This window comes from Camelina sativa, chromosome 3 (assembly GCF_030686135.1).
Source record: "Camelina sativa cultivar CO46 ecotype springtype chromosome 3, ASM3068613v1".
Classification (NCBI taxonomy): Eukaryota; Viridiplantae; Streptophyta; class Magnoliopsida; order Brassicales; family Brassicaceae; genus Camelina; species Camelina sativa.
Window position 1 is genome coordinate 15,781,270 of NC_141882.1, and position 13,087 is coordinate 15,794,356.

A 13,087-nucleotide genomic window follows, 5' to 3' on the forward strand; every position below is an offset into this window, starting at 1 on the left:
AATAAATAGAAATTTAAATAATTTAAATAAACTTAAATAAATTAGATATTACCTGAAAGATGAATGAAGTGCAGTGCTCCTAACTTCGTGGAGGCATGAAAGAACCTTTATTTCTCCAAACAAATTCTCATTGATTTTCAGTATCATTGATTGACCGGGATGGCTTGACCGGTAATGCTATGCTTGAAGCGTTAGAAAATTTCATATTTACTATCATTTTGCCATCTTTGTTTTTGCATGATATAATCATATACATGCGTGTCTTCAATATAGTCGATTTTACGATACCATATTTGTTTGTAGTCTCAACATAATAATTTTACTAAGACAAAATGTCTTTGAAACTCCATGAGTTTTTTTGAGACTTTGAAGAATGCTAGACATCGATAATTATGAATCTGATGTCTTTGGAAGTCGAGAGACTAGCTCATCTAAACCTTCCAATTACTTTTGCACTGTATAAAATATATGTACACGTGCTTTATATATTCTCATAAGAGATATATATTTTTGATTATAAAGACATTTCATTCTCTTTAAATCTTACATAACACATATAATTATTCTTTACGAATAAACAAATTAAATAAACAAACTATAAAGTCAGAAAATAAAATAAGAGTTATAGCCTTATATATAAGAATTTAATAGAAATAGTTTTTCTTTGATCGTAGAGTAGGCAGAGCCTATCATATATAACGATCAATCCGAAAAAGACGAAGTTTTTTATTTGATCATAAATGAGGGAGAACCTCTATATGTATAACGATCAGTCCGGAAATGACATATCCTTATATTTGATCGTATAGAAGACAAAAACCGAACTTTTCGGAAAGGACATTGCCTTTTGTTAGATCGTGATGGAGGGGCGAAGCCTACCATATCAAATGATCAATCCAAATATTATATAGTTTTATATATGATCGTAAAGGAGGCAAAGCTTACCATATATAACGATCTATCTATCCGCAAAAGAGATAGCTTTTATTTGATCGTGAATGAGGCAGAGCCTACCATATATCTAACGATCTATCCAGATATGATTTAGCTATAGATTTGATCATAAAGGAGGCAACACTTACAACTTATGACGATCAATCCAGAAAATGACATAATTTCACAAAGTCTATAATATTTATGTTCTATAAACAGATATGAAAATAATATAGATTTACTTACCTTGTAATAGCTCCAGCGGTAAAGACATCGTGCTGATAACGTGTTGTGAATTATAACTACAAAACACTTATATGTGTTTGTAGTATTATGAATAGAGAACAAGAAATAAGAAAGAGAGAGAGGGAGGATGCATGAGAGTGAGAGAGATTGGGAAGCTTATTTGATCGAAGACAACTTATGTATTTTACTCTTCTTACACAACTCTTTATTTATAGTGTACTACAAAAGACATAAGTCACACACTTATTCACTTGGTAATGACAAGTGGTAAGTTATGTAATATTACATGAACAAGTGTCTTGTGATGGATTAATCACAATTATATTTTATAATAAGTCTGAATTTAAATTTATCAACTAAAACCTAGAAAAATAATGGGCAATTGTCATAAATACCACTAAAATATGTTTTTATTCCAAAAATACCACAATTTAGTTTTTTTTTCCAAAAATACCACTAAAATGTAATTTTTTCCAAAAATACCTCATAATTGAATTAAATTCTACATACTTAATTTTTTTGTATGTGATATTTTTTGGAAAAAAAACTTTTGTGGTATTTTTAGAAAAAAAAATTAAAGTGTAGTATTTTTAGAAAAAAACAAATTTAAAATGATGAATTTTTCTTTTAAAAATTTGGATATATATATATATATATATTAATTTATAAAAGTTATGATCTTGGGATTCGCTTTTATAGAGAAGTTATGATTAATGAATATATGTGTGGATCTGCGGCTAAGACATGTTTTCCTGGAATATTAATTTAGACCATCTCCAATGGTTATATAATTAATGAATATATGTGTGGATCTGCCGCTAAGACATGTTTTCCTGGAATATTAATTTAGACCATCTCCAACGGTTATAACTATTAAGTTCTAAAAATATTATTAAAAACAAGAAAAAAAATACAAAACCAAAAGTTAGATACTAAAGAGATTTATGAAAATTTTGATAGTTCAATGGTATAAGTATAACTATGAAGTTCTAAAAATTTAAAGTTTTGAAAAATTAAAACTTGTAACACAATTAAATTTGCAGCTCACTCCAAAATACTACAGTTTATTAACAAAACAAAAAAAAAGAAAACCACACTTAATTTTTGGCTCTGTCTAACTTCTGCTTCGACCAACAAACTTTCACTACAAATGTGAATACTACTTTGAGTCCAACATTGTGAGAGGTCTGTGAATACTTTGCCTGCAAATGAGAACAGAAACAAACAACCTTCACACAATTACACAACTGATTCAAAGAAACTGATTCATTCAAGCATTAACATTTAACACAAACAAAAAGGCATCATTGAGGTGATTCAAGAAATAAAAGACATAAACAAACTTAAGTAAACTAATTCATTCAACAATTAACACAAACAAAAAATATCATTGATCCAAGTCAAGAAAAAAGGCAAAAACAAACTACATAAACACTTACACATTACACACAGATTGCAAAAAACTGAAACACAAACACAAAAAAAAAAACTGTGTTAATGTCAATGTCAAAGCATTTATCACCCAAAAATGTCAAACTTAAACAAGAAACTGAAACATAACCTTAAACATAAACTTAAACACAATTTAAGCATTTGACAACATGTCAGTGATTAACTTGTTCTTCAAAGCCAATTCTATATCACTAAGTGGCTCTGTTTTTGCAAGAAGAATCCAAAATGCATAATCCTTCTTACTCAATTCATGGTCCTTCTGCTTTATCTCCCACACCTCATTCAACACTATCAAACTCTTGTTCTCTCCTTCCATGGCTTTGCTAGTCCTTTTACCTTTGGCCTTTGAGGCATTAACACCAAGAGGACGAGCCATTGCTTCATCACCATGGCTAATTGTATTGGTGTTTGTTGATTGTCCTGAAGCTTGAAACCCATCGTCAACCTTTCTTCTTTTTGACAAGCCCACTGTCGTATAAGATGCACACCATTTTTGATCATGGCGCAGCTCCCTCCAACAATGCTCAAGTGTGAACTTGACCTTGTGATCATAATGGTAGATTTGGTTAGCAAGCTTCATGACATCATTTTCATTTTGGCCACTTGACTTTTGCTTGGTTGCAGCCTGTAAGCAGCCAACAAACTTGCACACTTGGTCGTTCATCTTCCCCCACCTTTGCTTATAGTGACCAACCTCTCTCTTTTGCATACCAACAAGCTGAGGACTTTCAGCAAAGTAAGCTGCAATGTGTTTCCAAAAGGTCCCACCCTTTTGATCATTTGCAACCATTGGGACGTTGCTTGTGTTTAACCAAGAACTTATGAGCATGACATCTTCTGTGGGTGACCAATTCCGCCTTCCTTTTCTGTCTTCAGGTGTGTTTTCACCTTGGCTTGGAGCATCAGTCCACCGGAAAGGAAAGATAGGGAGTTGTGAAGATGGAAGAGCTACACTAGGCGACACACTTTCATACGGTTGGCTAGTTAATAGGTTTTAAAACCCTAAAGATAAACTAAATGGATTAGAAGGATCCATTCATAGATACTGGTGGTTGTTAAGAGAAGAAATAAAGAGCAAAAATAATGTTTTTGGTGGTTGTTAGGAGAAGAAAGAATGAGCAAAAAAGATACAAGTATATAACAAGAGGTCTATTCTTTAAGTGTTGGTTAGTGGTTTTAGCTACCAATGACATACTAACGGCTTAACAAATCACCAAACTACACAACATTTATCACAGAAAAGACATTGTGCATACACACTAATAACCACTTGATACTCAATGCAGCTAAATGTCAATGTCAAAGTATTTATCACCCAAAAATAATTAAGTCTTCACCTAATCCACAATGACACTAACTAGAGAATTCAATGTTAAAAACCATACCAGCAAGTCAGCAATGGTGAAGTGATATGCCTCTTAACAGCAAGCACAATCCATTCGTTAGTCTTTACTACAATTGTAGTAGAACCAAGCTGCAACAAAATTCCACAAAAAAAATTGTGAGTTATATTTGTACAATAAGCTAACCAATCAAATAAACAAAAGAAAATGGAGATAACATAATCAAATTCAAGACAAATTCAAACACAATACATAGACAGCTTAAAGTAAATTCGATACAAAATCAAACAAACTGACACAACAAAATCAAACAAACTGAGACAACAAAATCAAATTCTAGAATTTACAATACAAAGAAACCAAAATCAAATTCATGACTACTAACAAATAAATAACCTACCTATTGATTCAAATAATACTAATTTGGCATTTATCCAAGAACCCTAATTTATCCAAGAACACTAATTCATGCGTGATTGAAGAAAATCTTATTCTCGACCCAGAGATTCAATATAAGCATACAACAATCTACAAGCTAATTAGGATAGAGTTCTTATTACGCTTTATTTTTTTCGAAAAAATAGAATAGAGTTCTTATTGCGCTTTATTTTTTTCGAAAAAATAGAATAGAGTTCTTATTTATATTTGATAAAAGCTAATTAGTTGTTTTTGTGTTTATTTTATGAGTTCATTCTCTTTCGTTTTACGTATGAGTTGGTCTGCTTTGTGTGTTTTTATTGTCTTTTTTTTCTTTATACGGTTTAAACTCTGTCTTGACTCAATGAAGTTTTACTTTGTCTAGCAGCTTTAGCTTTTCTTGTTTGGGTTTTGTATTTTCCTTCTGTGTGCAATCAAGTTGATGGATAAAATTTTAGTTGATTAAAAAGAAAAGACTCAAAATATGGTCATGTGCTATATAAGAATAAAATTTGTTATATTTAAATTGAAAAAAAATATATATTAAAACAAAATAACAACAACGAATTTGCTGGAGCTGACTACAACTACTCTTCTCGCTCTCCACGAGCCCTACGCTTCCCAACTGCCTTTTTCAGATTACCTTACAGACTCACTCCGATTTGTTCGCCGTCGACAGCGCCGGTGCTCCGATCACCTCCACACGATTCATTTCCGATTTCCTCTCTTCTTGCGTTTCTCTCCTCTCTAGGTAAACTCCACGCCGTATTCTCGTATTCTCCTTCTTCTCTCTTGAATCTGTTTCCTCTCCCCTCAGATTTGATTGATATATGATCTTAGAGATCTTATGATAAGTTTGTTCCGATTCCAATCTCCGGCGCCGGATCCGATCTGAAATCGAATCGTGTTACATTCAAGTTTACTGTTGATTACGCGATCGCGATCGAACTCAATGAGTTTGTTGAGTCCAGTTCTTTGTTTTACGCTTTTATCGAAATCGATTATATAATTTCTTCATAACTCTCGATCCGTTTTCTTATGGAAATTATATCTCTGTGAGGAAAGTGTGTCTCTGGAGAATGGGAGATTGAAGAAATAGAGAATTTTGCTGATTGAGGAAGAGAGAGATAGAAATGGCTCCTGTGAGTAAAGCTGATAAGAAGGCAGCAGTAGATGCTGCTGCTTGGATGTTCAATGTCGTCACTTCTGTTGGTATCATCATTGTTAATAAAGCTTTAATGGCGACTTATGGTTATAGCTTTGGTAAGGTCTCTATTGCTCTTATGTTTTTTTTCTTTTCTTTTAATCCTGAAGATGTTCTTAATTGTGTTGCAAAACTCGCTGCAGCTACAACCTTAACTGGTTTACATTTCGCTACAACAACTCTGATGACGATTGTTTTAAGATGTCTTGGTTACATTCAGCCTTCTCATCTTCCGTTTACGGAACTTTTGAGGTTTATTCTGTTTGCAAATTTCTCGATTGTTGGAATGAATGTCAGCCTTATGTGGAACTCTGTCGGTTTTTATCAGGTGATTAATACTATCTTAGCTCTGTATCTATGCAATTGCGCAAAGAAAATAATCTAATTTTTATTTCGTTGTGTTCTGTTTTTTGTGTGTGTCAGATTGCTAAGCTCAGTATGATACCTGTATCCTGCTTGTTGGAAATGGTTTTCGATAAGATCCGTTACTCCAGAGACACAAAGCTTAGCATAGGACTGGTTCTTGTTGGTGTTGGTGTTTGCACTGTTACTGATGTCAGTGTAAACACTAAAGGATTTGTAGCCGCTGTTGTTGCTGTGTGGAGTACTGCTCTGCAACAATACGTAAGTGTTCTTAAAGCATCCGTGCTCTTATGAAGTAACATATGGATTTTTCCGTTTTAATACTCGATCCGATAGTTATCAGTATTTATCAAATCTGTTCCTATCTATCGTTTTTTTGTTTAACACAGAACTAAATATTGGCTTGGTTTTTACATGATGTAGTATGTACATTACCTTCAGCGCAAGTACTCACTAAACTCGTTCAACCTATTGGGACATACCGCTCCAGCCCAAGCCGCAACATTGCTGGTAGTTGGCCCGTTTCTTGATTATTGGCTGACAGAAAAAAGAGTAGACATGTACGATTACAACTTGGTTTCCGTGGTAAGCACCAAAAACCTCAATAAGTTCCATCCCGTAGTCTCATTAATTTAGATTTAACTTTCCTCTTCTCACAAGAGCAAAATCACATCACCATGTCACTGCCTATAAATTTTGTGCAGTTTGAATGGGATAGTATTCTTGTGTTTTCGTTGTTTGGTACCAACCTTGTTTAGAGTCAGCAGTCGAGCAGATACTATACGAATCTAGCTTGTTATAATGCCTGCTTCTTAGTTAACTAACAAACTGTTTCTCTATGCTTAAGGCCAAACTGTGCTGTTACCTACATGGTATAAACCCATTCACGTTCTTGAATTTTGCAGCTATTTATAACCCTGTCGTGCACAATAGCGGTAGGAACCAACCTAAGTCAGTTCATCTGCATCGGAAGATTCACGGCGGTATCATTCCAAGTTCTGGGACATATGAAGACGATCCTGGTGTTAGTAATGGGCTTCTTCTTCTTTGGTAGAGAAGGTCTAAACTTGCACGTGGTTGTCGGAATGATAATTGCAGTACTTGGTATGATCTGGTACGGTAACGCCTCCTCGAAGCCAGGAGGCAAAGAGCGACGAAGCTATTCTCTTCCAACGACCCGTCAACAGAAACTTGGAGCTGCTTCGGATTCTGACGACAACGAAGACAAAGCCTAGTAGCAAGTAGTAAATTATCAGGAAAACCACATAGTTACGTCTCTGTTTTGAGTGGTTCTTTTTAGCTTAATTTATCATTCTTGTGTTAATTTTGGTTGGGTACGAAAAAGGCGATTTTTTTTTTTTTTTTTCATACAGAGACGATTGGGATTTTTGTAATGCTTTTTGGGGGAATCAAGTTACATCAACTCACAGCTTTCCATATTGCAATTAGACATTCATTTTATTATTTTGGGGTATTTATTGCCGATAATCATACATGCTGCAGGCTCTTATGTGTGCCAAATTGGTGGACAATGGAGAATACTCTTGTCTGTTTTGATCCTTATCAGACAAACCACCTAAACCCTCAGATTATTGTCCTGAAAAAATAACATTTCATCTGTCTGAATATCAGCATGTAGATATAGAGGTTTCAGAGCTGCTGGTTGAAAATGCAAGAGAATGAAACCAAAACTTGATCCAAGAAAGGGAGGATGCTGAGAAAATTTAAGCTACCAGACCAGGAAGGATTGCTAGTTCTACACTAACAGATGGGATAACAGAGATTATCAGTAGCAGTCGATCTCTTCAGACTCTTTTGTTCCAACGTTATACGCTTTAGTACCACGATAGTAACATCCATTAGTTTTGGCTGATAGAACCATCCAAGTACTCCCATGTTCCACAGTAGTACTAGAATTTCTAATAATGCGATAAATCAAATTTTTGCTAAAGAAAACATTTAAATATGCCAACATCATGTAACTAGAAAAGTGACATAAAGATCCAGGAACAAAATGGTAATAAAATAGTAGTGAAGATCTCTTATAAAAGACGCAAAACTGAGTCGTGCAAAATCGTACGAATAACAAAACTTAAAAATCGGTCTTTATCAAAGATCCAATCCAGCTGCAACTAGCAACATTGGCTTAACGCTTCTTCGACACACCAACAGTCTTTCCTCTGCGACCAGTTGTCTTGGTGTGTTGTCCACGGACACGGAGACCCCAGTAATGTCTCAGACCACGGTGGTTTCTGCTCATTGTGAAGAAAACAAGAAACCCACCAATTTAGATAAAATCAAAGAAGCAAATGGTCGGTCTCACGTATACAATGAACGGGATCAGTATTGAGTTTTACCTGATTTTCTTGAGACGTTCAAGATCATCCCTGAGCTTCATGTCAAGGGCATTGGAGACAACTTGAGAGTACTTACCATCCTTGTAGTCTTTCTGTCTGTTCAAGAACCAGTCTGGAATCTTGAACTGTCTTGGGTTTGCAACAATGTTCATGAGGTTGTCAATCTCAGCTGCAGATAACTCACCAGCCCTGAAGAATTGATATAACAAAATTAGACAACAATCCACTCGTAAAACACGAATTGCAAATAGGGACACACAAGAATACTTAAAAAATATAAGCTCAACAACTATTGGCTGAAGCTACAACAACACTAGCTACTCATACATAAACTAATCTGGTCTATGCAAAAAGAAGTGCTAATTTCAATCCAATGAATACCTCTTGTTCATGTCGACATCGGCTTTCTTGCAGACAATGTTGGCCAATCTCCTTCCAATACCCTTGATAGAGGTAAGTGCAAACATAATCTTCTGCTTTCCATCAACGTTAGTGTTGAGCACACGCAGAATGTGCTGGAACTCCTCATTTGCAACCAGAGACTACACACACAGTAACAACAAAAATCACAAACCCATCAGAACAGATTTACAATATCTCCAATGAAAGACAGATTTGGTTCTTCGAATCATGAAATTAACACAAATCCTACTTCTAAACTTGAGTGTAAATCTAAAATCGATAGGAATCAGGAAATCAAAAGTTACAAATCTGAGAGCCAGTAGTTGTTGGGGAAGATAATAAGATGAGAGAATCGGGAAGCGTAAAGCATCATTACCATTTTGATTTGAAGAGAAGAGGGTGTCTGAGAAAAGATGAAGCTCTATCGCCGTCTTCAAGCTTTCTCTCTTCAGTGAATATAGATTCAACAGCCAAAGCTAGGGTTTTTTTTTCCGATTTATATAGCTCATTTTATTTTGCTATCGAAAATACCGAATGTTGAAAGACCATTATACCCTGGTACGACAACTGAAACTTCAATACTTCGGTAGGCCTTTTTTTCAAAATAGTACTCGAATCTATATATATAAAGTTAACTTTGCATTAAAAAAATATTATTTTTAATATCTATTCATTGCATATTTATTACTTATAATTAATAATAATAAAAAATAAATATAAAACGAATTCACTAAATTTAATTTAATTTTAAAATAGTACAAACAATAATATATTTTTTAGTAAATAATAAAAATAATAACTATCTAAAATAAATTAAGTAAAATAAATGAAAATTTTAAAATAGTAAAAATAATACTACAAATTTGTTTTAGTAATAATGTTATTATTAAAATTATAACCAAAAATAATTATATTCCAAAATTTAGAATGGGTTAATAAGTTTTAGAATGTAAGTAAGATTTTAATGCATGGTGAAGTAAAAAAACAAGTTATGTAATTGTATTTATAAAAATCTAAACATGAAAAGAAAATTGAAGTGAAATATTAGTTTCTAAAAAACATATACCATAAAGATTTATTATTGAATTTTTACTTATATGACAGAAAAAAATAATTACTTAACTTAACTTAACTTAAAAATTTTGATCTAATACAAAGATATTGTAAATGGCGCACTTTTTTTTGGGAAAACTACGAAATTTTTTTTTGAAAAAATAATCTATCTAGAAAACAAAATCAATGGTGAGGAAATATAGAAAAAATGATATGTAAGCCGTTACAAAAAGTGGCATGTGATTTGCGTAGCATATCCCATAAAGTATATTATCAACTGGAGCTACAGTTTTATAACATGATATAAAACATATATAAAAAATATAACATATATATATGTATATATATTATCAAATGCTTTTAACCCAAAACATTAGTAAAAACAACATATTTAAAGTACACTATGTTTCTTTTTTGAGAAGACGAAGATGATGTTGCATCACAAAATTAACATCTACAAATAACATATGAGATTTTAGAAAAATATGTAACTTGGATTAGTGAATAGATATTCATTGTAGGGTTTAAACGTTTCATCATTTAAGCATTTTGACTTAGTCGAAAATTATATTATGGCAGATGATGCATTTGGACAACCTCATTGTAGCGATATAACACTAAAACTGTTCAAAACTTTGTACATTTGCATTTAATATAGAATATTGATATGTTTAAATGGTCTCTATAATAATGTCGCGATCGACATTGACGTTAGAACTTTTAAAATTATGTTTTCATGAAATATGAATATGGAAGAACTCTTTAAAGATAAAAGGTAAGAAGATTGTCGACAAAATTATTGCGACACTAGACAATATATGTTATATATAGATTAGTAAAATAAAGTACGACATTTATATAGATTTATCTTTTAATCTTGAAATTATATAATATTCAATAATTTTTATTGATAAAAAATTTAACTAAAATCCCACGTAAAATCGCAAATAGTCAAATAGATATACCCAGTATAACAAAGAAATATTATCTTCAAAAATATATGTTGTATATCACTGAGTAAAGTAAATTTAATATTTATATAGATTTATACTTAAAAGTTGGAATGATTATATTTGAGCTCAACAATTTTTATTAATAAAAAACATTTTAAATTAAAATCTCGCGCGTGCGCGGGTACGAATTCTAGTAATATAATAAAGAGAATAGACGGGTCTAACAAAAGATAACCGATCCAAACCCACAGGGTTGAACAAAAAAATACCTAAATAAAGGTAATTTATAATTATAAAAATGTATAAAAAACACCAAAAATGATATCTTTGAAAAATATATAAAAAATAAATATATTCACATTAATTCTCATACACTAATTGTTTTGTTATTATATATTTGTTATTTATGTGATTTTTTTTTAACTATCCACTCGCAAACACAAATGCTAGTGGGAAAGAGTTTTTGGAGTTAGCGATTCTGGGTGACTCAAAGCAATAGAAAATAATTTCTTTGATTGATTTCAATTGCTGCTTTTGTGGGTGATACCAAGAGAGCTAATAGTTTAATCTATATATACACATTTTAAAAGTACATTTTGGGTTCTACTCTTTTAATTTTGCTTATTTAAAATTTTAGTCCCTACATAATTGCACTAAAAGCAATAAGTAAAATATGGTAAATTGACAAAATCAATTTTTTTTGTAAAAACTAATTAATTCTACTTAAATTCATTATTTATAGCAAATTTCTTTTCTATATATGTGTCCCAAAATAAAAAAAATAGAAAAATCAATCATTAAAATATATACACTGAAAAATAAACAATCAGTTAAATTAAATAATTATATATCAAACAAAACAATAATAGTATTATTTTTAAATAAATAAAAAATATTATTCTGATTAATTATACATTATACAAACAATTATAATTCATAATTTTTGTGTTTTATTCTGATAAAATTATAATATTTTAAAAATAATTGTATCATCTCTTAAATATTAAAATATTAAAAATTAAAAATATATAATTTTATAACTAAATTAAATACCGCTAAAATCAAACATTATTATAAATAAATTAAATAATTGTTCCGTGGTGTACTACGGATTAAATCCTAGTCTCTTGTACAATTGAAATGACGCAATAAAGTCATTTTTTTTCTTTTGAACATGAAGCATATGTTTAAATGTGATCTTATTGAACAACAAACCAAGATGGGTCAATATTTATAGCGAATTTCTAGGGACATAAATTTGAATGTAGTCGTGAGCGTGAATGAACACAAAGCCAAACACTGAAAACAAGTTTATGATTAAGAACAAAACGAAATTGCACACAACATAAGCTTACACATAGGGGCAAGCAGTGTTAATTTTTGCCCTTGATGTTTTATTTGGAAAGAAAACAAACTTGAACATTAAAATACACATAAGTAATGTCCTCACACCGATTGAAAGCAGAAGTTATACACTTTGTCAGGTTATCAAGAAATTCTGTAGCAATGGCAGTGATTCACACCTGACTCAACTACAACACGTCCACTACAGACTGCAGACCCAACTTTTTCCACACAACAGTTTGTACAACTAGTATTTGTACCTAGAAACGGGACTGCCCTGCATTCGCCGAAAAACTTGAAGCATGCAGCCTCGGTCTCTATGATTCCTAAATGTTGACATATATATTCATCCCGTTCATCAGCACAAGAAAATATAGAAGATCGCATCAATTACAAATTATAATAGAGAACTTTGTGAAATTAATACCAGTAGAAGCCATCAAGAGGACAAGCAAGAGAACGGTAAAGCTGACGGAGTTGAGATTTTATTGCCATTTCTTTTGTTTTCGCTTTGGCTTTTTCAATATTTAATATTCTTCTTTTTCTCTTCAATACACATGAACTTGGCGACCACATCCAAACCAATAATATGTTAGAATTGCGGAAGTAGAATTGTACAGAATATAAAAGTGTATGAACACAAAGAATAGAATACTTAGATTAACTCTTTTCAAATGTATGTTACACGCCATATATAGACACGACTATAGCATATAGCCGTTACAGAGACATTTAAGAAAGAAAGGGACATAAAGGAGTGTTGCTATGCAGAACGTCTTTGATGAGAGTAACTTGTGCTCCTTGTTTGACTTGTTTATCTCGTCAACCAAGATAACATGTGACTTCCCTGAGATCCTCTGCATATCCCAACTCTTATAGATCCTTCTCATTCTCCAATATGTCTTGATATCACAAGGGCCTCTAATTCTATTCGCTTATATGGACCACAACCCATTAGCAATGACTTGTACGGACGATCGTACAGACACTCGACCTTACTACATTGATCTCATGTCCTCC

At 32.2% G+C, this 13,087-nt stretch overlaps 3 protein-coding genes and 1 pseudogene across 4 annotated transcripts; 1 reads left to right on the top strand and 3 right to left on the bottom strand.

Moving 5' to 3' along the window:
* Nucleotides 1-2,677: 2,677 nt before the first annotated feature.
* Nucleotides 2,678-3,632, bottom strand: LOC104779069 (glutathione S-transferase T3 pseudogene; annotated as a pseudogene). The gene has a single exon (XR_015593326.1). The product of XR_015593326.1 is annotated as a glutathione S-transferase T3 pseudogene (transcript).
* Nucleotides 3,633-4,645: 1,013 nt separating this feature from the next.
* Nucleotides 4,646-7,422, top strand: LOC104777396 (UDP-rhamnose/UDP-galactose transporter 6). Its single transcript, XM_010501639.3, has 6 exons — nt 4,646-5,142; nt 5,457-5,654; nt 5,739-5,923; nt 6,019-6,219; nt 6,382-6,543; nt 6,864-7,422. The coding sequence occupies exons 2-6, from the start codon at nt 5,525-5,527 to the stop codon at nt 7,191-7,193; spliced, it is 1,008 nt and encodes a 335-aa protein (XP_010499941.1). The 5' UTR covers nt 4,646-5,142; nt 5,457-5,524; the 3' UTR covers nt 7,194-7,422.
* A 476-nt stretch (nt 7,423-7,898) lies between these two features.
* On the bottom strand, nt 7,899-9,312 carry LOC104777397 (small ribosomal subunit protein uS13z/uS13y/uS13x). The gene is made up of 4 exons (XM_010501641.3): nt 9,094-9,312; nt 8,697-8,857; nt 8,316-8,504; nt 7,899-8,210 (listed from the first exon to the last, which is right to left on the bottom strand). Exons 1-4 carry the CDS (start codon nt 9,094-9,096, stop codon nt 8,105-8,107), a joined length of 459 nt encoding a protein of 152 aa, XP_010499943.1. The 5' UTR covers nt 9,097-9,312; the 3' UTR covers nt 7,899-8,104.
* A 2,899-nt stretch (nt 9,313-12,211) lies between these two features.
* Nucleotides 12,212-12,552, bottom strand: LOC104779070 (defensin-like protein 208; the record flags this gene model as incomplete). The annotated part of the gene is made up of 2 exons (XM_010503463.2): nt 12,212-12,393; nt 12,495-12,552. Coding segments are annotated over 2 exons (240 nt in total), but the record flags the coding sequence as incomplete, so codon positions are not given.
* Nucleotides 12,553-13,087: the final 535 nt, after the last annotated feature.

Coding starts and splice junctions, on each gene's coding strand:
- LOC104777397 (XM_010501641.3), bottom strand. Junction 8,505..8,696: donor GATGTCGACATGAACAAGAG/GTATTCATTGGA, acceptor TCAATTCTTCAG/GGCTGGTGAGTTATCTGCAG. Junction 8,211..8,315: donor GAACGTCTCAAGAAAATCAG/GTAAAACTCAAT, acceptor CACAATGAGCAG/AAACCACCGTGGTCTGAGAC.
- LOC104777396 (XM_010501639.3), top strand. CDS start 5,525: ATGGCTCCTGTGAGTAAAGCTGATAAGAAGGCAGCAGTAGATGCTGCT. Junction 5,655..5,738: donor GACTTATGGTTATAGCTTTG/GTAAGGTCTCTA, acceptor AACTCGCTGCAG/CTACAACCTTAACTGGTTTA. Junction 6,220..6,381: donor GTACTGCTCTGCAACAATAC/GTAAGTGTTCTT, acceptor TACATGATGTAG/TATGTACATTACCTTCAGCG.